Source organism: Erythrolamprus reginae, chromosome 11, assembly GCF_031021105.1.
Source record: "Erythrolamprus reginae isolate rEryReg1 chromosome 11, rEryReg1.hap1, whole genome shotgun sequence".
In the NCBI taxonomy this organism is placed as follows: domain Eukaryota; kingdom Metazoa; phylum Chordata; class Lepidosauria; order Squamata; family Dipsadidae; genus Erythrolamprus; species Erythrolamprus reginae.
In genome coordinates this window covers 38,204,956-38,226,663 of record NC_091960.1, presented here as the reverse complement: position 1 = coordinate 38,226,663, position 21,708 = coordinate 38,204,956, and the positions used below count along the sequence as shown (strand labels likewise).

Here is a 21,708-nt window from a genome sequence, read left to right as displayed (position 1 = left end):
TAAAACAGTATGCAATGGCAAATCTAATATTAAGTCTAAAATAACAAACTCCTTATATAAAAACACAAACATTCCATACATAAAACTACACAGGCAAGTGGGGATGTCACAGTTCCCCCATGCCTGACGGCAAAGGTGGGTTTTAAGAAGTTTACGAAAGGCAAGGAGGGTGGGGGCAGTTCTAATCTCTGGGGGGAGCTGGTTCCAGAGGGTCGCCACAGAGAAGGCTCTTCCCCTGGGTCTCGCCAGCCAACATTGTTTAGTTGACGGGACCCGGAGAAGGCCGACTCTGTGGGACCTAGCCGGCTGCTGGGCAGAAGGCGGTCTCGCATATATTCTGGTCCGGTGCCATGAAGGGCTTTATAGGTCATAACCAACACTTTGAATTGTGACTGTAAACCAAGCGGCAACCAATGCAGAGTGTTGGTGTGACATGGGCATATTTAGGAAAGCCCATGATTGCTCTCGCAGCTGCATTTTGCACGATCTGAAGTTTCCGGACACTCTTCAAGGGTAGCCCCATGTAGAGAGCATTACAGTAGTCGAGCCTCGAGGTGATGAGGGCATGAGTGACTGTGAGCAGTGACTCCCGGTCCAGATAGGGCCGCAACTGGTGCACCAGGCGGACCTGGGCAAACGCCCCCCTCGCCACAGCTGAAAGATGGTTCTCTAATGTGAGCTGTGGATCGAGGAGGACGCCCAAGTTGCGGACCCCCTCTGAGGGAGTCAATGATTCTCCCCCTGAGGACGGAGGGGAGACTTGTCATAACGGAAGAAGAGGGAGACTCCGGGGTGTCGCAATCTCTGCAGATAGGAAGGAGCGGGGGGAGGGGGGGCTGTGTCCCAGGCAAAGAGCAAGTTGACTCCCTGCAGATGGAAAGCAGAACCCCAAACCCAGAAGGGGAGAGGGAGGGAGGGGCTGGATGGGGGCCTCGGGGGAAAGAAGCCATTGTTGGCCCGGTCTGGAACGGGAGCGTGGGTGATGGGCTACAGTGGTGGTTCTTCTTGCTTCCTGAAGAAGGGACCCCTGAGCTGCCCTATGCATCTGGGGGGGCCTGGAGCAGCCCCTCCAGGCAGGGATTGCAAAACTCGGCAGCTGCTGCGATTGCTGACACCAGGGTTGTGCAAAGCCGGAACAGGAGTGAACCCTCCACTCCCTCCTCAACATCACCCCCCCAACCCCCACGGCCCAGGCCAAACAAGAGGCCCTGTGGGAAGAAGGGAGTCCGGGAAATCTGGGAAGCAAGAGAGGGCGTGGCTGCGTGTGTGTGTGTGTGTGTGGTGGGTCTCCCCCCAGTGGGGAGGGGGAGGGTCATCATACAGGGGAAGGAAAACTGACCGGAGGAGGGAGAGCTGACATTTGGGGAGGGCTGTTCAGCAAGAAAGCAAGAACCATGAAGTGCCAGGAACCCTTGGAGGTCAACAGTCGGCCTGTAGTTCTTAAGAATGCCTTTGGCCTTCCCCCTCCCGGAAGGGCCCTGCGGTCACTCAGATGGTCACAGATGCTCGGGACGGACTTTGGAAGCCCGACCTGAAGGACTTTCTGGAAGCTGCCCAGGGTGGAGCCTGAGCCTGGAGGTCCCGTTGCGCCAAAGAGAGGAGGCTGCGGCTGAGGAGGGTCAACCCTGGAGGTGGCCGTCCCCAAGCGCAGGGGCTCGAGCGTCCCAACCTCCTCACCGGGAGGATGTGTGGGCCTCCCCTCCCAGCATTCCCAGCCCACCCATCTAAAGCCGCTCATCTGCCCTTGGGGCCAGGCTAGAAGACCCCCACGGCCCCTTCCAAAGTCCTAAGCCCTGCCGGCCTCTCCAGGGCCTCGGACGGGAGGCGGCCTGAACCCGTTCAACTTCTCCAATTGCTGCTGTGCCATTTGAGGCCCTTTGGTTTTGGTTCCCCACCAAGATGGGCAGGAAATTGCACCATGTTTTCTCCAACAGTTTGCCACCGGATTTCAAAAGCATCTTTTCTTGGGGGAGGGTGGAGTGGAGTGGGGGGGGGGTTGGTGGAGGGGGGGGTGTCTCCCTGCCAGAGGCCGCCCCCTTCCCTACCCCACACAGCACCCGATGCCCCAGGCTGGTCTTCATGGAGACCCCCTAAGACAGGGGCACGGGCAGCAGCTGGGACCCCTTGGCCGCCTCTGGACTCCCAACTCTCAGAATTCCCGAGCCCTCCGTAGCTGCCCCTCCCTGCACTAAGGCGAGGGGGGGAAAGGCTGAACTCCAGGGAGGGAAGAGGCAAGGGACGGGGGTGGGGGGGCGCTGAGGGCCGCTCTGCTTGGGTTTTCCCCAGCGCCCTGCAGCAACCCTCTGCTCTTGTGGGGAGGGTTTTGGCCCCTCCCGGTAGGGCTGGAACCCCCCACTTGGGAAAGCACAGAGTGGGAAAACGGGTGGCAGAGGGGAAGGGTCAGTGGTGAGCCCAGCACTGCCCAGCCGGTGCTTCTCCGAGGCCAGGCTGGGTGCACCAGTTGCCTTCAGGGGAGGTCTTGCCTCCCTGCCTGGGCAGCAGATGCTTGGCCAGCTGCTCAAAGGAGGGGCAGGGACACTGGTCACTCAGCCCCTTTTCCTGGACCAAGCCCAGAGTGCTGATGCTGACCTTTGCAGGACCGACATCTCTTTTGCAAGGCTTGGATGGCCGGTCTGACCAGGCCTGGCCTGTGGGGTGTCTTTTGGCCGCCTTGTCCTTTAGAGTGGGCGGCTGATCCTAGAAGGCTGGACGTTCCTTGTAAGAATAGCAGTGATGGCCCTTGTGCCCGTTGCTCCCTCCCTCTTATTTAGTGTACAGTATTAATGTTTTATAGTACATTTTAATGCAATACTTGTTAGCTGCCTACAATGGCCTCTGGTGAGGTGAGTGGCATGCAAAATAGATACAGATAGATGATGAGAGAGAGACAGAAGGAGGGAGGGGGATATATGTATGTGTGTGTGTGTGTGTGTGTATAGGGAGAGACGGGGGATAGACATGATAGGGAGGGAGGGGGCTAGAGAGAGAGAGAGAGACAAAATTGTCCTGGGGGCAAAGTCGCCCAACGGAAGGGTCAAGGCTTCGGGATGTTGTGACTGCAGGGCATTTGCTCAGAAGCGGCGACTGTGCCGAAGTCGTAACTTGGTGCGGCCATGTGAATTTGTGCTTTATGGCTGAGTGGCTCCGTGGCCAAGTTCCCCGTCCCAATTCAGTGGAGAGTGTGAAGCCCCTCTTCTCGCCCAGCCTCCCTCAGTATCTGAATAAAGAAGGAGACGCAGCCCCCCATCTATGTCCCTGTCCTCAGGGAAAGAGACGCCCAGCACTGGACAATTCACGAAGGCCCCCTGGCCTGGATGGCTGAGAATCTCCCCAGGCGCTCCTCCGCTGGGCCCTTTGCGATGAAGCCCCTCCGAAGGGGGTGGGCCTTGTGCAGACCCCAGGAACCATTCGTGTTCCCGTTTGAGAGCAGGCAGCCCAGGCCCCTCCCCACAGCCTGCACCGGCCTTCACTGGGGAAGGGACCCAAGGGGACAGAAAGCACAGCTCCCCCACCAAGAAGGCTCTGGGCCCATTGGCACCACTCGGGACAAGCCCCCCCCCCCCCCCGAGGGGCCTCAGCGGCTCTCCCGGGAAATGACCAGCTGCTTGCAAGGAGTACGAAGCCCTCGGTCAAGTCTTACCCTTGGACAAGAAGAGCCGAAAGGAGCCGTATCGAGTGGGTGGAGCCGGCAAAGATTCTCGTTATGGAACAAAACCGGGTCTCTCCCACCTTTTTGGCACCAGGGACCGGTGTCATGGAAGAGGTGTTTTCCATGGCCAAGGGGTTGGAGGTGAGGAAAGATATCAGGATGATTCAAGCGCATTGTATTTATTGTGAAATTTCTAAATAAATAAAGTGGGTACTTTATTTCTGTTATTACTACACCGCAATATATAATGAAGTAATTACACAGCTCATGCAGAATCAGTGGGAGTCCTGAGCGCGTTTGCCTGCAACCAGAGAGTCCCACCTGGAGATGATGAGAGACAGTGACCCCCAAAGCCTGTCACTTGTGTCCAGTTATCTCCAGGAGGGGGAGAAAGAGAGAGGCCAAACCAACTCTGCATAAAGCGATGCTGTTTTGCAAAAACCCCTGAAGCCTGCAGCTGCCTCAACTTGCAAGGGCTTGAAAGCCTGTTGAACACACCCACAAACAGAGACAAGCACACACCACACCAGACGGCAAGAAGCTGGCACCATTTAGCCAAAACGCAGGAGGGAGGCATCCTCCAGCACCAGGACAAAAGCGAGGACACGAGCCCGGCCGTTTCGGGAAAGGTTCAGGCTACACATACCTGGGGGAGGGGGTCAGGGACCCCTTACGACGAGGCTTTCGGGGACCCCTCCTTTGCAAGGTGTCGTGCAAACCTGGACAGCTGCACAAAGGGACCACGAGCCCAGTTGGGATGCCAGGCGATGAAAAGAGGAAGAAAGTGAAGAAGAAGAGGAGGAGGAAGACGAGGACGTCAACTTAATAGACAGACTGGATGGGAGACTTTCTGGAAAGGGCAGCTAAGAGTGTTGAGACCCTCGAGGCCCTGGAGAGTTTCAGCCGTGGGGAGAGGAGGTGGGGGCGACCTTGAGGACCTAACGGAAGCCCCCCTCAAACCGCCCAGAGAAGGGCCAACCCTGAGCCCCAGGACCCTCCGGCCCCTGCCTGCCTTCTTGCCGGGATCCTCTGGTGGGGCCTGGAAGCCCCCTTTTCATTTAAGATATCTTTATATCTAGCTAGTTTTTATATTAATAATATTTGGACTTATCCTCCTCTTCTTTTATTAACTTGCATCAATTTTAATCCAATTCTTGCTTCCCCCCCCTCCCCCGCCAAAAACATTTATTCACAATCTTGTTATGTTCCTCAAAATATTTCTTTTCCAATTTTATGAGTTTGGTCTGAAATAAATGCAGTAGTCTTGGCAATATATTCATTTTTACTGTTGCCACACTTCCAATCAAAGATGATTGTAATTATTTCCATCTTTCCAAATCTGTTTGAACTTGTTTCAACAGTCTGCCACAGTTGTCCTCTTTCAAATGTTTTCTACTACTTGAACATCCAATGTTTTCATCATCTCTGTTAGGGTTTTAACCAAAACCTTTGCCTTTTCTTTATTAGTTTCTAGGCCTGCCACTTCTCCATATTCTTCTCTTTTTTTCAGTAATTTTATTCCTCTTTCCACTGGTGCCTCTAAAATAAAAACCAAAACCTCTGCAAATGCCTGTAGTTTATATTGGGGTTTTTTAAAATCTCCATACTTTTTATTTCTACATCTTGTCTAATATTTCTATTTACGGTAATACCTCTACTGTCAATATGAAAAGCAGTGGTGACAAGGGACATCCTAATCTAGTACCTTTTTAAATGGCTATTCTGTCTGTCATATCTCCATTAATTAATACTCTGGCAGTTCGTTTGCTCTAAATCGCCTTCATCATTTTCACAAATCTCTCACCAAATCCCATCTTATCCAATTGTGTCCATCAAGAATTTCCAATTCAAGTGCTGAGCAGCTAAATCAAAGAAGTGACCTCTCCAAAGTCCGTGTGGGGACATCATAAACTGGGATCCGGAAATCCCCAAATCCCACTGAGCTAATTTTGAATTAAACTGATTTCTCCTGGTCAACTCCGCCAGGAATGTGAACACCAAAATTCTGCCAACTTTAGGCAGTGCCTAAATCCCGCCCATAGGGGGCGCCGTGGCCCAGCAGTTAAGATGCCGGGCTGCTCAACCAGAGGTCTGGCAGTTTTGAGATCCAAGGGAGAAGTTCGAAAGCAGGCGAGTAGGCAACCCGACGTCGCTTGTCCTTTTGCACCTCCGAGTGCCGTGTCGTGCAGGCCAAGTGTGAGATGTCTTCAGGCCAGGCTGGCTCTCTCGGCTAAGGAACAGAGCTGAGCACCGGCCTCTCCCCCCACCCACCCCCTGAGTCGGTCAGGACTGGACAGCAGAAACCTGGACCTTTAGACCCCCTCCTGTCAGGCTTTGAAGAAAAAGTGTTGGACAAACGGAGCAGTTGAAAGGCACAAGAACCCGGCGCCCAGCATCCGTTTCTTCCTGACCTCACGGCAATTAACCAGAGCTCCCAGGGACATTTCAGACTCCTTGCTGGACACCTGCTGAGACCCTCCCTTCTTCTCCCCTCTTCTGTGCTTGTCTTTCTCCCCTCAGGCTGGGTTCACCTCAGAGCCGTTCCTGTGGAGACTAGCGAATGTCCACTACTGGGTCTCTTGCTTCTGCTTGTCATTGTCACCCACTGTATTTATTCCGGTGGTTGGCGCACTTCCGCCTGAAGATTCCTCTGCCAGTGTTGCTCAATCTACGGAATCTCCATTTTTCCTCATGAACTGACGGGCGGCAACTTCCCTTCAGGCTCCTGCATCTTGTTTTCGGGCAGGAACACAACCACGCCACAAGCACTGCAGGTGACCACTGCAGAGTGGTATGTCTTCGCCTCATCTGCTTCCACCACCAAAAGGTTTATTTCCCCGTGTCGCCTTCTCTTGGCCGCCCCGCTGCACCGGACTCTGCTTGCTCCACAGGAAGCCGCCATCCAGTCGTCTGCAGCAGGCAACCGGTAGTGGCCAAAGCCTCCAGCAGCCACCTCGGACGTTGCATTTTCACCCCACACAGAATCAGCCACTCTCCCAATGCGCCTCTCATTTTCTTACTTTATCATTTCATTTTTCATTTCATTTTGTGGGATTTGTAGACTCGGGGCGGCTAACATCAGTAATAAAAACAATGTGCGACAATCCAATACTAAAAACTAAAAACCCTTAATTTAAAACCAATCATACATACAAACGTACCATACATAAATTACCCCCAAATTCCCACAGCACTTCCTGCTCAGCCACTGAGTCTTAAAAAGTTTAGTGTGTGGACCAGGGACCCTAGAAATAAGCCAGGAGGGGCAGCCTGGGGGACCAGGAGAAACAAAATAAGGGGGGGCTTTGAACAGAGACAGGGAGGATGGCTCCAACCACCGAGCCTTTTCTGACCAATGGGCAGCAGCCTCAGGCCATCGAATGACAGATTCATTTGAGAGGAAGTTTCAGAAGGGGAGTTGGGGGGCCTCTGGGAAGATCCCACGGACTGTTCCTGTCCATAATCTCCCCAAAATTGAGCCACGTGACCTTGGGGTGCCGGCCGGCCCTACGTGCCCCGTGAGTTGCCCACCAGCAACTCAGACAAGGAGAATCCACGGTGTAGCAGCTCTTTCCATTTTCACCCAGTAGATGAGAAGGCGGCTGATGCTGGAAGAACTGTGACCATGGAGCTCAGGAGAAGCCGCCAAAGTGTTGTTGCCGCCACTGTTGTCACATCCAGGGCCCTGGGCAGAGAATATCAGGGCGGCCGTTGTCCCCTAGATCTCAGCTTCTGTGGCTAAGAAGTGAGTCTGACTGCAGGGGGCGGAGGGAGTTTGGGGTTGACACGACGCTCCCCCCCCCTCGGGAGGACCCTCTTCTCTCGGGTGGCTGTTGCGTTGCCTGTGGCTCACCTGCCCCCTCCCCCTCCCCGCCCCCATGAGATTGACCTTGGTGACCCTGGTGACCTCTAACCTTGGCCTTTCTACAAGGCGGCCTTGAGCCGAGCTGCTCCTGCTGGACGTCAAACGTGGCGGTGTCTTCAGAAGGTGGAAGGCCTCTCCCCTCCCCTCCTCTTTGGAACTGGCAGCAGGGGAGAGTGTCGGGGGGGGGGCAAGGACCTCAACCTTCCAATGACACCTGGGCCCTTTCCCCCAGTATCTCCCCAAGGCACAGGGGGGGCGGTCTGGCCGGGGGGTCACCCAGGGGAGGGAGGTGGCAGCCAGCAGCCCAAAAGCCACCCCACCCCCACCCACCCCTGCTTAAACTGTTACGCAGAAGGAGCCCCCCCCAATCCCAAACGGCTGCCAATCGAGACGGCTGCCACGAAGGGTGATGAGGACAGAGATCTTGGCTGGTTGTCATGGAAACACTTTCCCCCAGTTTCCAAAATTCACTAACCGGAGCCGCGCCTGCCATTCGGGAAAGAGTCGGGCCGTCTGCCCGAGGGTGATGCAGCCCAGGGGGGCACTGAGCGATGAGGACCCAGGCTCGGAGGACGATCGGTGGGGCCTCGGTCCGGAGCAGGCCCCCCACTTGGGCTCCCGATAGGAAGGCACAAAGTGACCTCCGGGATTTGTGGGGAAGATCAGTCCCACCCCTGGTCTCCTTCGGCTGCTATTTATATCACCAGCCCATAAAATATAAAACTGGACTCTGAACAGGCAGCAAGGCGGAGGGGCCCTGGCGCTTCTGAACGCTGCTGGTGCTGGAGAGGCTGCTGAGAAGGTCACAGGTGGGCAGGGACACGAGTGAGTGGCCCCCAGACCATCCCACTGCAAAGACCCACTTGGCTAGGGGCAGGGCTGATGGGGCAAGAAAGAGATGGGGACCAGCTGCAAAGCAGATCAAAGCAGGGGAGGATGGGGGGGGAGAGATGGGCTGCTCAGGTGGGATGGTGACCTGTGCTCACCACCACCACCACCCCGGGAGTCCAGGGCAATTCGGCCGCTGCACCTGAGCAGGTAGAGAAATCACGGGATGACACACAGGGGCGCCACAGTCCCTGCGCCATTTCGGTGCCTGCTCAGGTGCAGTGGCCGAATTGCGCTGCACGCCGCAGGCACTCAGAGCCCCCGGGGGGGGGAGCCCACGTGCCCCCTTAGCAGCCCCCCTCTGCCGCCACCTCCAGGTTACACGTTGAAGGCTCGCAACCGCCCAAGGAACGTCTGATGGGCCCCCAGCGCCTCCTGACTGCCAAAGGGCCCCCAAGGGGTCAGGAGGGTCGGGAGGAATCTGGGGCGCCTGCCACACTCCCCCCCCCCCGACAGCCCTTCCCGCCGCAGCGCCCGCAGCCCCCCGAGGGCAGCCAGGCGCTCCACCTGGCGGGCTCGACGGTCCCCGCCGCCTCCTCGAGGAGCCCCCGCGCCTGCCTCTTGCCCGGGGGGGGGGGTCCGGGCCCCTCCAGGGGGGCGGGGGCGGCCTGAGTGGCAGCCGGCGCAGCCAATGAGGCTCCGGGCGCGCCACCTTGGGCTCCAGGGGCGGCGGCGGCGCAGGTGGGGCTGAGCGCGGCGGAGCTCCTCCTCTGCTGCCCGGCGGAGCGCTCGCGGCTCCCGCTCCGCACCGGGCGCGCCTCCGAGAGAGGCAGCCGAGCCAGCCGGCCTCCCCCCCCGCCCGCGCCCGCCAGGTGAGCTGCGGTGCCTCCGCCGGGGGAGGGAGCGAGGGGGCGGGCGGGGGCGGCGGCGCTTGGGGTCCGCGGCCGAGGGGGATGCGGGGGGGGGGGGGCAGAAGCCGAGCGCGCGGGGAGGCGAAGGGGAGGCGGCGGTGGCGATGCCAAGCGGACCCCTCGCCCTCCGGCCCCGCCGGGCTCCCCCCCCCCCCGCCTGGGCAGCCGTCCCCACCGGGGAGGAGCTGCGCCGTCGCCTCTTCTCAGCCGCGGGAAACCGCCCGCAGCCTCTTGTCTGAAGGGGGGTGTTGGAGGGAGGCCTTGTTTCCAGTGGCCCCGAGGAGGACGGGTTCACCTTTGCCGCCGCCCCCTCCTCTGCACCCAGAAGGTCACCTAGGTCTGCCCCCCCTGTAAGGGCTCCCCTTGTCCACGCACAACTGGCCCCGCAGAGGGAGTGGGTGAATGGTGTGTCCCAGACACTTGCGACTGGGCAAACCATTCTCTCTCTCTCTCTCTCGCACACACACACAAGCACACACACACACACACACGCAGCCCTTGCATCCGGAGGCATGGGGGAGGGAGCAAAGGGGGGTGTTTGGTCTGAACCCCCCATAGCTCCATTTCCAAGGAGAGAGGCGGAGCTTGTGCCTGACCCAAAGGGGGGGAGGGGAGAAGGTGGTCTTTGCTGACCTCAATGGAGAAACTGCCCCCCCCCCCCTGGGAAGATCTTCCTGCCTGCCTGCCCCCCATTTGGGCTCCATTGAGTGCGGCCAGCGGCCTGATTGGCTGTAGCAGCTGCCTGTGGGTCAGAGCCTTCGCTGGGGGCAGGGCTGCAGTTGTGGGGCTGCTCTGCTCTGTCTTGAAGAGCCAGTCGTAGCCCCCTCCCCCAGAAGGGGGGTGAGCTGAGGGCCAGGGTCCAGAAGTGGCCGGGGGTCCGCAGGGGAGATGTGCAAGCGGCTGTACAGGAGGGGTTCCGTGGGCATCTCTAGAAGGACCAGTGGCAAACGGCTGCATTCGCACAACGCAGCTGCCTGGGTGCTGCTTGGGGGGGGGGGCACCCCTACCAATGGATTCCATTTCTGATTGGATGGTTTTTAGGTGACCCCAGACCCCAGCCAGTGTAAGGACACGACGGTCCCTTGCATGAAAGGCTTTATTGGCCATCTGGTCCTTTGGATCCCGGGCATCACAAGGGCTCTTGCCTCCACTCGGCCAGGCGGGAAACAGAGCAGGACAGACGCCCACAGACGCCTGAGTCAGAGGGACAGGCGGGGGAGGGGCCTGAGGGTGGATTCCTGGAGGGCTGAACGGAGACCTCAGTTGTCCAGAAAATGCCGCCAGGACAGGGGGGCCTTTGGGGGCATCTTCTCAGACCAGCATCTCCTCCTCCTGGGGCAAAGCGAAGGGGGCCGAGGGCTTTGTGGCGGCTGCAGGGGATGCGTGGCCGGCCTCAGGGGGTCATGGCTCAGCTCTTCCCTCCTCAAAAGCCTCCGGCTGCCCTTGAGAGGCAGAGAGAGAGAGAAGCGGCTGGACCCGCGACAAGAGCTCCGCAGCGCTGCAGTTGGGACCCCCTGCTGTTCCCAACGGGAAGGGCCACTTTCCCAGGGAGGTGCCCTGGGGCCCCCTGCCTGGACGGGTCCAAGGAGAGGCTGGGCAGCCATCTGTTGTCGTGGGTGACTGAGCCGCAGGGTGGGCTGGATGACCTCCGAGGGTCCTGCTCCATTGGATTCTGGAATCGCGGACCCCCCCCCCCCGAGGGGTCCTTTGGCACGGGGCCTCTCTCAGCCAAGGCCTGAGGGTCAGCCCTGGACACTGGACACTCCTGTGGCTGCTGGAGAGTCCGTTCATGGAGGAGCTGCATAGTCTGATTGGACTTTGCGTTTTCTTGCCTATTTTTGCTTGAGTGTTTGTCCAGCATGTTTGTGGAGGAAATAGCAGTGGACAGAGAAGGCCAAGACAGGGAACCCGGCTGACGCGAGGGGAGGGGCTCAGCTTTGGGGGGCCTTCAGGCATAAACTGCCACACAGCCAAATGGCCGGCCAGGCAGAGTGGTCTTCGCCTTTTGTGCTTTGAAAGCACCGTGTCCGGCTGTCATTCAAAGAGGCTCAGGAGTTTGAAGGCCAGACGCAGCTCCATCCTTGGCAGAACCTGTTTCCATTCTCTGATGCAAGTGGCCACTCCTGTACGGCCTGTGGGGGTTCCTGAAGCCAAAAATAAGACCGTCAGTCCAGCCCTCCCCCAGCACAGGGCACGGGTCGTCCTGGGAAGGGGAGGGGGCTGGCAGAGCTGCCCTCCAGGGCTGACCAGGCCGCTGGGGCTGCACTTGCCTTCCAAGGGGGGAGGGGGACAGGCGTCCAGTGGGCAGGTTGACCTGAGGCCTGGCAGCCCTTCTAGGCAACAGAGGCGTGTCCAACAGCAGAGCGATCTCGGGCGCTGATAGGGAGCTGGAGGGCAGCCCAGGGATGTGGGCACGACGGTCCATCAGGTGGAACAGGTGACTCTTCCAGACACCTTGGCTGCTGCTGGCGGAATGGAGGGAGTGAGGGCGGGGCTGGCACCCGAAGCAGAGGGCCCCCGCCAGAGAGGGAGGCTGCATGGACCCATTGGCCTTCCTGGGTGGGGTGGGGTTCCTTGGAAAGGGGCAGCCCCACCACCACAACCCCCCCTTAAGGATGAGACCTTTGCCATTCTAGTCCCTCGGCAGAAAGCCCCCCCCCCGGGTGTGCAAGAGGCCCTTGAGGCTCTTGCTTGGCTGGGGCTGCAGAGCTTGGGCCCCCTCCCCTTTTGCTTTCTTCCTGCCGCTTCCACCAACCACCATTTCTCCCGCAGACCCTTTCTGCAAGACCTGTCCAGGGCCTGAGGATTGGGGGGGGGTTTCCTCCGGCCCTTCCGTGAGGGTTTTTGGAGACGTTCCTGCTGAGACCCCCCCCCCCCGATGTGTTGCTTTAGCAGTCGGTGCTGGGCTACACTTGACCTAAGGAGTGTCGGGTTCAGGCATGGAGGCGGTGAGAGGAGGCGCTGTGGCTGTCACGACTCAGTCGCTGTTCGGTGGGGTTGACGCAGAGCTGACAGGTTGAGCTACAGCTCCTGCTTAACTGCACCCAGGAGAGGAAGCCCCCCCAGCCCCCCAGCCTCTTTGGTTCCGCTGCAGTCGGGCCTTGCAAGATGGGACCGGGGTGGGGGCTTTCCAAGTGGTGGCAGCCTCTGGCCTGGAGCTGCCGTGACCATGCGAAGGAAGGGGGGGTCCCTGTGGCGGGTAGCAGGGACCAGGAAGAGGAGGTGGGCGCACGGAAGGCCCCGTCGAGCACTTGCTTCATGGAAGAGGCTTCTTGGTGCTGCTGCTGCTGTGGCTGGGGGGTCAATCTCACGACAATGCAGCAGTTGCCATGACAGCCACCGCATCTGTTGCCATGCGCCACACAGGAAGGGGGCAGTGAAATGGCCGCTCTTCCTCTGTCTGAAGATCTCCCTCCAGGTGCCCAGCCTGGGACGGAGGAGGAGGGGGCTGAGGGTGGACAGCAGCCGTCTCCTTAGACTTTGCCATAGCAGGCAGTGGTCCCAGCGAAATCGGTCGGGGGGGGAGCCCTCTGATGGGCTGGTGAGGAGGGGGTGGGGAAAGGGAGGGCCCCCCCAGCCTTGCCCCTTCGGTGCCTCCTCCGCGAGGCCTCTTTGCAGAGTTGCTGCCTGGGAACAACTGGAGAGGAGAGAGTGGTGCCTAGCGCCTGGGGGGAAAGGTGGGATAAATGAAGCCCCCCCTCCAGATAAAGGAGTCCTGGGCGAAAGGCAGGAGAAGGAGAGGGAGCCGTGAAGAAATGCAGGAGGCCCGGCCCCCAGGTCTGGAAAAACTGAACGGTTGTAACGTAGACCGTAAATCTCCCTGTGTTGCCCAGAATGTCCGACAGCAGATCACAAAACGCGTCGTCACAAAACAAAACGGCTGCCTTAGTAAAGTCACAGTGGTTAACAGGCAGGGGATGAAACAGCCCAGTTCAGGAGCAGTCTGTCTCCCGCCCTCACTTGCTGCAGAACCACCGCAAGGAGGAAGCTGTTGGCCTCCTATTTTGCTGCTGGGCCGCCTGGGCCGGACGCCAGGAAACGGCATTTCTTGGGTCAGTCTTTGGCCTGCAGACGGCTGGGTGGTGGAATGTGCGTGAAACGAGCTCTTGTGGTCCGTGGTGGGTGGCGAAAGACAAGGTGCCGTGACTCTCCGTGGCCACCGTGTCTCCCGGGCACTTCCAGGAACAAAGGCCTGACCAGAAAAACGAGGTCTCCTCCCCTTCGCTTCCCTGAAGGTCAGAGAAACCTGTGCTTTCGAAGAGAGGCGTGTAAACACGTCAAGCGTCTTGTGCTGTCAGCTCCTTGGCACGGAGAGAGGAGCGTGTGGAAGCGAAACCGAACCCAGACGCCTCTTTGCCTTTGTGAAGTGGGCAGGGCCCTTCCCGGAACAGGTGGCCCCTGCCCTCCACGCCACAGCCTCCTCCCACCCCACCAAAAGCGTCTCTAGGCTGCCTTGCCTAGAGACGCCCCCATCCCCCCCCCGTGGCAGCTTCACTGGGGTGCGAGGAGGGAGGAATCCTGCAGCCCTCCAAGCTGTGCCGGTGGGGAGAAGGCTGCAGGGCCCCCCAAGTGTCCGGCCCCTTGCCTCCAGGGCCAGGTGGGCTGCCCTCCTCCGGGGCCGTCTGCGGCTGTGCCTGCTCTTGGGGTCCCTGGTTCTCCTGGGCAGCTGCGGCTGTGGGTCACTGGGCTCTGCCCAAATGCTGATGGTCAGCGTGGCTTTTCTCTGGGTCAGATGGCAGAGCTCGCAGCGGCTGTGTCCTAGGTCAGTGGGGCCTGCTTGCCTGGTGCGAGTGAATCACCGTTTGGCTCCCTTGTTGTTATGAAATATGCAGCGGAGACGTCCCACCCACCCACCCACCCGGTGCAGCCTTATGGGCCCGAGGGGGTGCGTGGCAGAGGGAGGGAGGGGGAGAGGGCCGCGGAGGGCTGTGCCAGGGCAGGGGCGCGGCTGACCCCTTCCTCTGTGCAGAAGTCGCCATGGGGAAGCACAACAGCAAGCTGGCTCCGGAGATGCTGGACGACCTGGTGAGGAGCACCGAGTTCAACGAGCAGGAGCTGAAGCAGTGGTACAAGGGCTTCCTGAAGGACTGTCCCACGGGCATCCTCAACCTGGACGAGTTCCAGCAGCTCTACATCAAGGTATGGCCTGCAGGGGGAGGGGCGGCAGGGCTGGGCAGCTGCTGTCCACCAGGGACGCTCCGGACCCTCAGAGTAGCCACGAAGGCTGGGAAGCTTGGCCGTCCCACTCCAGGAAGTGCATCTTCTTGGGATGCATGATGTGCCACTTTGTTGCTTGTGCACTGAGAGCTCATCCGCTGGAAACGAATTTCTCGTGTGTCCAATAAAGAATGTTCTGTTCTCCTTTCCGAGCACTATAGATCTGGTGAAGGTCCCTTGGATAATGTTGCCTTATTAGTGACGCCTCCCACCTGGAGTCCAAGGGGGTCATTATAGCCATAATGCACTTATGCCACTGTATAGCCCTCTCCAAGCGGTTTGCAGAGCCAGCCCATCGCCCGGAACAATCTGGGTCCAACTTCAGAAGGGTGGGAGGCTGAGTTGACCACGAACCATTCAGGATCGAACTCTTGGCAGTGGGCAGTGAGTTAGTTCTGCACTTCTGCATTCCAGCCACTGCTGCATCACGGCTTTGAAGTCCTGTATTACAGGTGAAACTTGAACAATTAGAATATTGTGCAAAAGTTCATTTATTCCAATAATGCAACTTAAAAGGTAATATATATGAGAGAGACTCATTATATGCATAATTCAAGCTGTGGTTTGTCATAATTGTGACGATTTTGGGGGCACAGCTCATGAAAAGCTCAAATCCCCATCTCATCACTGAAACAAGGATTGTACATAGAATAACGTTGGACTTCTGAAAAGTATGAGCATACCTGCGCACTCCGTACTTGCTCAGGGCCCCTCGGCAGGAGTTCCTGCCTCAGTGCCGCCCCTGGCGCTGCTGGGGTGTTAGGGCAGACCAGGGCCCCCCAATAGCGGCCTCCAGCTCTCAGGTCTCTCACCTTTCCCTTGGCAATGCCCCAGAGATTCTCCAGGGGGTTCCGGTCAGGCGAGTTTGCTTTATTGATCGCATGTAATATTCTAATTTTCTGAGACGGGGGATTCCCCAAAATCCATAATCAATGTTGTTTATTGTTTTGATGTGTTGTGAGCCGCCCTGAGTACTCGGAGAGGGGCGGCATACAAAGCAAATTAATAGTAGTAGTAGTAGTAGTAGTAGTAGTAGTAGTAGTAGTAGTAGTAATAGTCAGAATTAGGACAAATCACGGCTTGAATTATCTTGCCTTGCATGTAATGAGTCTCTAATTTCTGATTACGTAGAGTAACATCAGTCCTGTGAGGCGGGGAAGAGCGAGTGGGTCAAGGTGACCTACAAAGCTCCTGGTTTCCACGAGAGTTTGAGCCCAAGGCTCGGTGTGGCATGAGTGCAGGACTCCAAGAGCTTAGCCAAGGGGTGGGACGCCCTCTCCAAGCCACGGAGTAGAAGTGGGGCTCCTGTGGGGCTGAGGTTCCGGAGGGTCGGGACGCCCTGCGGCTGAGGATGGGGCAGCCCTTGCGGTGACGGCTCCCCCCTTCCCCCCTGCAGTTTTTCCCCTACGGTGACGCCTCCAAGTTCGCCCAGCACGCCTTCCGCACCTTCGACAAGAACGGAGACGGCACCATCGACTTCCGGGAGTTCATTTGCGCGCTGTCGGTCACTTCACGGGGCAGCTTTGAGCAGAAGCTGAATTGGGCCTTTGAGATGTACGACCTGGATGGCGACGGGAAGATCACGCGCTTGGAGATGCTGGAGATCATCGAGGTAGCAGGCCTCCCCTTGGGGGTTGGGGGGCTTGGGGGGGCGGAGGCAGAGTTGGGCCAGTGCAGGGCGGCCAGGCTGAAATCATGTTGCTGAAGTCGCAGCAGATCATGACTGGGGGGGGGGGCACAGTTGGCTACAGCCTCATAATGTCCCCCCCTAAAATAGTCTTGACCAAACTAAGAACATCAGTGAATCATTACGATTCCCAGCCCCCTCCCCAAAGTTTCCCTTTCCTGAAGTGCAGATCAGGCCAAGGCCCGGGGACCCTCTCTCCCCTGGGCTGATTGGTCTATTTATTGGATTCCTATGCTGCCCTCCCCCCCTGCGACCACCCGGGGGGGGGGGGCTTACAAGATATAAAAAAAACAACTATGATAGGTAAATCCAATTCAATGAAAACACTAGCCAGGCAGTCTAACGGTCGCAGGCTGGTGCTACCCAGGTGTGTGGGCCTGGTCTGGTGGCTGCCCATGGCAGGTGGGTGGGGGGTCTCGGCAGGCCTTGCGCTCAGCCCTGGGGGAGCCGGCCCCTCCTTTGCCCCCTCTGTCTTTCAGGCCATCTACAAGATGGTGGGCACCGTCATTATGATGCGGATGGATCAAGATGGGCTGACACCCCAGCAGCGGGTTGACAAGATCTTCACCAAGATGGACAAGGATAAAGATGACCAGATCAGCCTGGAAGAGTTCAAGGAGGCCGCCAAGAGTGACCCCTCCATCGTCCTCCTGCTGCAGTGCGACATGCAGAAGTAGGGGGGGGGGGTTCCATCCCCCGCCCACTGCACACCCCCTTTCTCTCCTCTTTCGGGCTGCAAGGGAGGGAGGGAGGGAGGGGGTCCTGCGGCCTTTGCCCACCCGAGTCTGCCAGTGCCTTTCCCAGCACTTCCGCCACCTGCCCTTCTCACCATGGCCAGCCCCAGAGGTCCAGACAATGACCCTCTGGCCAGGAGAGGTCCCCCTCCGTCCACTCCGGCTGGAGTCTCCGGCCTCTGCTCGGACAGGAAGAATTCCCAACACTCGGGCAGCAGATTTAACTTCTGATGCCTGAATCCAAGTCCCAGGTGGCCACAAGGTCCGTTCTCTTGAATCAGTAGCCCACCCCCCCACAACAAACCTTCACAGATGTCCTGGGTGAGGGCCGGTCTCGGGCTGCGTTTTTCATTTAGTGTCCTGAGGAATACACCCCACAGCCCCAAAAAGGAGGTTTTTTCCCTCTCTTCCTCCCCACAGCCCCGATCGTCACCAACACGAAGACCCCGTAGCAGACACAACCGTTTTTGGAGCCTGTTTTCCCTTTTTGGAAATTTTAAAAATGCTGCCACACTTTCCTCCCAACCTGGCAGCTTTAAAACGTGTGGACTTCAGCTCTCAGGACTGAAGGGGTGGCTGCCGCTTTGGCTGGCTGTGGAGTTCTGGGAGTTGAAGTCCACAAATCTTAAAGTGGCCAAGTTCGGAAACCCGCAGCTGTCGACCTTTGATCCCTGCCCAGGTCTCCTCTCTGGCTCTCAAATAATCCCCACCTCCATCCAGCCCAGGGGTCCTGACTGCATCCCCATCTCTCTCTGGAGCTTGTTTGGGGGGTGGGCCGGCCTCTCAGTCTCTGGGCACAGAGGGACCCCCTCCCCCTCCTCAGTTGACTGTTGCAGCTCTTGGGGAAACGTCTCCTGCTGCTCTTACCGTGTCCTATGGAAAAGTCCAGGTGGCTTTCGATTTGGCTTCTGCTAATAACCCTTTGTAATACTTAGTGGGCTCTAGCAGAAGGGGGGGGGCTCTCCCCAAAAGCCAGGCAGGGTGCTGAGAACCCCCCGTTGGTGGAGATTGCAGGGTCCTCAGTCTGAGGCCCCCGAAAAGACAGTTCTGGGCCGGGCAGCATGTGCAGAATAAAAAGTGGGTGCAAGTGACAGGCACCAGAGGGGGAATTGCCAGAGCTGGGAATTAATAATAATAATAACAATAATAATTCATTAGATTTGTATGCCGCCCCTCTCCGAAGACTCGGGGCAGCTCACAACAATAATAAAACAATGTTACAGTGGAACAAATCTAATATTAAAAGAGAAAGACATATAAAACCCTATCATTTAAAACCAAACAACACATACATACCAAACATAAAGTATAAAAGCCTGGGGGAGGTGTCTCAGTTCCCCCATGCCTGGCGATATAGGTGGGTCTTGAGTAGCTTACGAAAGACAAGGAGGGTGGGGGCAGTTCTAATCTCCGGGGGGGAGTTGATTCCAGAGGGCCGGGGCCGCCACAGAGAAGGCTCTTCCCCTGGGGCCCGCCAAACGACATTGTTTAGTCCAGTGTTTCCCAACCTTGGCAACTTGAAGATATTTGGACTTCAACTCCCAGAATTCCCAGCCAGTGAATGCTGGTTGGGGAATTCTGGGAGTTGAAGTCCAAATATCTTCAAGTTGCCAAGGTTGGGAAACACTGGTTTAGTCGACGGGACCCGGAGAAGGCCAATCAGTAGCTGGGATTCGTGCGGTAGCAGGCGGTTCCGGAGGTACTCTGGTCCAGTGCCATGTAGGGCTTTAAAGGTCATAACCAACACTTTGAATTGTGACCGGAAACCGATCAGCAGCCAGTGCAGGCCACGGAGTGTTGTAGAAACGTGGGCGAATCTGGGAAGCCCCACAATGGCTCTCGTGGCCGCATTCTGCACGATCTGAAGTTTCCGAACACTTTTCAAGGGTCGCCCCATGTAGAGAGCGTTGCAGCAGTCGAGCCTCGATAAGGAGAAATGCTGTAACCTGTGACAGGTATAAATAAGCTGCTTTTTGTCCCTTTCAACGTGCAACCTGGGCACTAGCTGTGCTCCTCAAGTGATGAGGAGGAGTAGGAGTGTGCTGGCACAGCTGCATGCATGCCCAGGTGTTCCCCGGGGCGGCAGGGAGCACCCCAACCCCCCTCCCTCCTCTCCCCCCCGCCATAGCATTTAAGGTTTGCAACTGAGCAGAAGTGCCCTGTGATGGATGCCCTGCTACTCCAGAAGGCCAAGAGGGTGGTGACCGCTCTGCACTGACCGGTCTGGTTAGGGGGGCCTATGGGCCAAGAAGGGGGGGTGGGAATTTCAGGCACTTTTGGGAGGGGGGAATTTCTCCCTCCCCCCTCGCAAAGCAGTGGGCACCCCCCCCCCAAGAGGGAGCAGAGCCCTGTGACAGGCAGCTGTGAGCCATTTGCTCCCTGGCAGCTTCTGGGGGGGGGGGGAGCTGCGTCTTGCCTGGGAACCAAAGGCCCCCAGAGTTTGCCTGTTGGAGCCAGACCAACTATGTCCCAGAGCAGAATCCCCGTTAATTGCACTTTCTGTGGTGGGGATGGGTTGAGAGTGGACGCCTTCGGTTTCTTCTGGGCAGCTGCTTGAGTGGGGCAGAAGAGACGAGGTGGGGCCAGACTAGAATCCCAAAAAGGTTTCCTGCCCCCCCCTGCCCCCAGCCCCCCCAGCTGCCCTGCCCTTCCGTGCCCCCCCCTGCCCTGAACACCTTGCTCTTGGAGGTTGTCCCGTTGCTTCTCGTGGTTGTGAGTGTTGTGCTTGTGTAGGAAAAGTGAGGTAGGTAGGTAGGAGAGTGTGTCTACGTGCACACATCCATCTATTTTTATTTAACTGTTCAATTTGGTGTCTGAATAAAAGGACCATCAATGGCCTGGTCTGTCTCTGCGTACCTGGGGGGGGAGGGGAGGGGCACCCTGGAGGCTCTCCAGTCTCACCTCCGGTCAGCCTTGCCTGCCTTTGCCCACCCAGTGGCCAAAGACCCCACTGCCCACTTTGACAGCCACGGGCAGCAAATGGGCAATTGAGGGGGCGGGGGGCTGTTCCCCTTCCTATATTGCCTCCAGGGCCCAACCTATCAACTCCGGTGGGCCTGTTGACCGGTCGGATGTGGCTGCTTGAAGTGGGAGGCTGGTGGAAAAGGGGCGGAAGGTTCAATCTGCACCAGCCCCAGGCCGAAGCCCACCCACTCCTGGGCTCCACCACTCAGGTGAGACTCCAACGTGGGGAAGGGCCGCTGGCTGTGGACAAGCAAAGGCCGTCTAGGAAACAATTGCCCACCAGTCCCCTCCGCCCACTGCATCGCTTCTGTTAGGGTGAGTGGACGCTGCAGCCCAAGGGCAAAGCTGCTTTGGGGAAGGAGTGAATCCACCCTGTTGCTCGGCCCTTGTAGCAGCCATTCCAAGCCAACACACCAACTGCCCGTCAGCTGAGACCCACTAACCTTCCCGCTCTGTCCTGAGTGGCCCTTTGGCGAGGGGCGGCTGTGCAGAGGCTCAACTCCTGAAGCGGCTGGAGAGTCTCGGAAGCCCCCCCCCCCCCCCCCCGAGTGAAAACACCATGCAGCGAAGAGCCGGTGCCTCCACTGCACGCCGGGAGGGGGGGTTGCGCCAGGTCTGCTTGGAGGGGGCTGTTTGTTTTCACAGTTAAATGCGCTTCTGCCGTCAGCTTCATGTCTGCGGGTGAAACATGAAAAGTTAGAGTCCCTTGCAGAAGTTCATTTATTTCAGTAATGCAACTTAAAAGGTGAAAGGTAATATATATGAGAGAGACTCATTACACGCAAGCTGTGATCTGTCATAATTGTGATGATTATGGGGTGCAGCTCACGAAAACCCCAAATCCCCCATCTCAGAAAAATAGAATGTTACATGCGATCAATTGAAAAAGGACTGGACTGTACATAGAATAATATCGGACTTCTGAGATCCGCTCGTTCCTTAACAGGTTCGTCAGGCTTGGGCCCCACTTTCTCCCCAAAGCAGAGTTTCCCCTTTGCGGCAGCACCTTGCCAGGAGGCTCACCTGCAATTCTTGCCAGGAGGCTCACCTGGAATTCCCCGGGGGGGGGGAGGGGGGGAGGCTGTGCGCATGAGTTGCAGCAGATGCTGGTGGACGCCAGTCAGCGTCACCTGGGATAAAGTGGGTTATAAATGCAGAATGAGTGAGAGCAAAGCACCAAGTGCTACACCACCCTGCCCCTCCGTCCCCCCCTGCCAAAGGGGTGAGAAAGAGGGGGGGGGCAGCCGAAAGCCTGGCAGGAGCCACTGAATGGACGCTCGCTCGGGGAAGCCTCTCTCGCACTAAGAGGAAGCAGGGGGATCCCTGGCCTTCCCAACAGCTGGATTTTGGACTCCGGCCTGGTCACTAACGCACGGCTTTTCTCCAGCCAATTGCCCAGGGCCCGTTTTCAGTGCATGCAATTAATTTCCCTGAATGGCTCATTAAGCGACTGTGGCCACATTGAGGCTCAGATCTTTCAACTGGATGAGACCAAAACCGCAGCAGCTTCACTTTTTAATCCGTGATGGACCACATGATTTTGGCAAAGGCTTTCGGCCCCTGGACGTCCGGAGCCTTGGCTGGCTTGTGGCAAGTGGGCAGCAGTCCCTGGAGGGTGGCAGGGCTGGGCACTTTGTGCCAGGAAGACCCCAGCAAGAGAAGAGGGTGGGGGTCACCCTGGGAGTGCCTCTCCTCTCAGGAATGGGCGGAGGGGGTGGACAGGGGAAGAAGGCAGAGGGTTTGCAAAAATGAACCTTTAAAAAAAAAAAAACCCTTTTTAGTTATGCAACAAGAGCCCATTTGTCCCACTTAACCAGGCTCTCCCCCCCCCCATAAGAGACGCCTGAGCAACG

General features: G+C 57.9%; 1 protein-coding gene across 3 annotated transcripts; it reads left to right on the top strand.

The window, feature by feature from the left end:
- The first annotated feature begins 9,126 nt into the window (after positions 1-9,126).
- On the top strand, positions 9,127-19,728 carry HPCAL4 (hippocalcin like 4). Of its 3 annotated transcripts, none has more exons than XM_070763916.1 (4): positions 9,127-9,214; positions 14,223-14,392; positions 15,867-16,082; positions 16,637-19,728. In XM_070763916.1, the coding sequence occupies exons 2-4, from the start codon at positions 14,231-14,233 to the stop codon at positions 16,832-16,834; spliced, it is 576 nt and encodes a 191-aa protein (XP_070620017.1). In that variant the 5' UTR covers positions 9,127-9,214; positions 14,223-14,230; the 3' UTR covers positions 16,835-19,728. The 3 variants fall into 3 exon arrangements, with proteins under 3 accessions (XP_070620017.1, XP_070620018.1, XP_070620016.1); XM_070763917.1 differs by lacking the exon at positions 9,127-9,214 and adding an exon at positions 13,517-13,850; XM_070763915.1 differs by lacking the exon at positions 9,127-9,214 and adding an exon at positions 13,518-14,015.
- Positions 19,729-21,708: the final 1,980 nt, after the last annotated feature.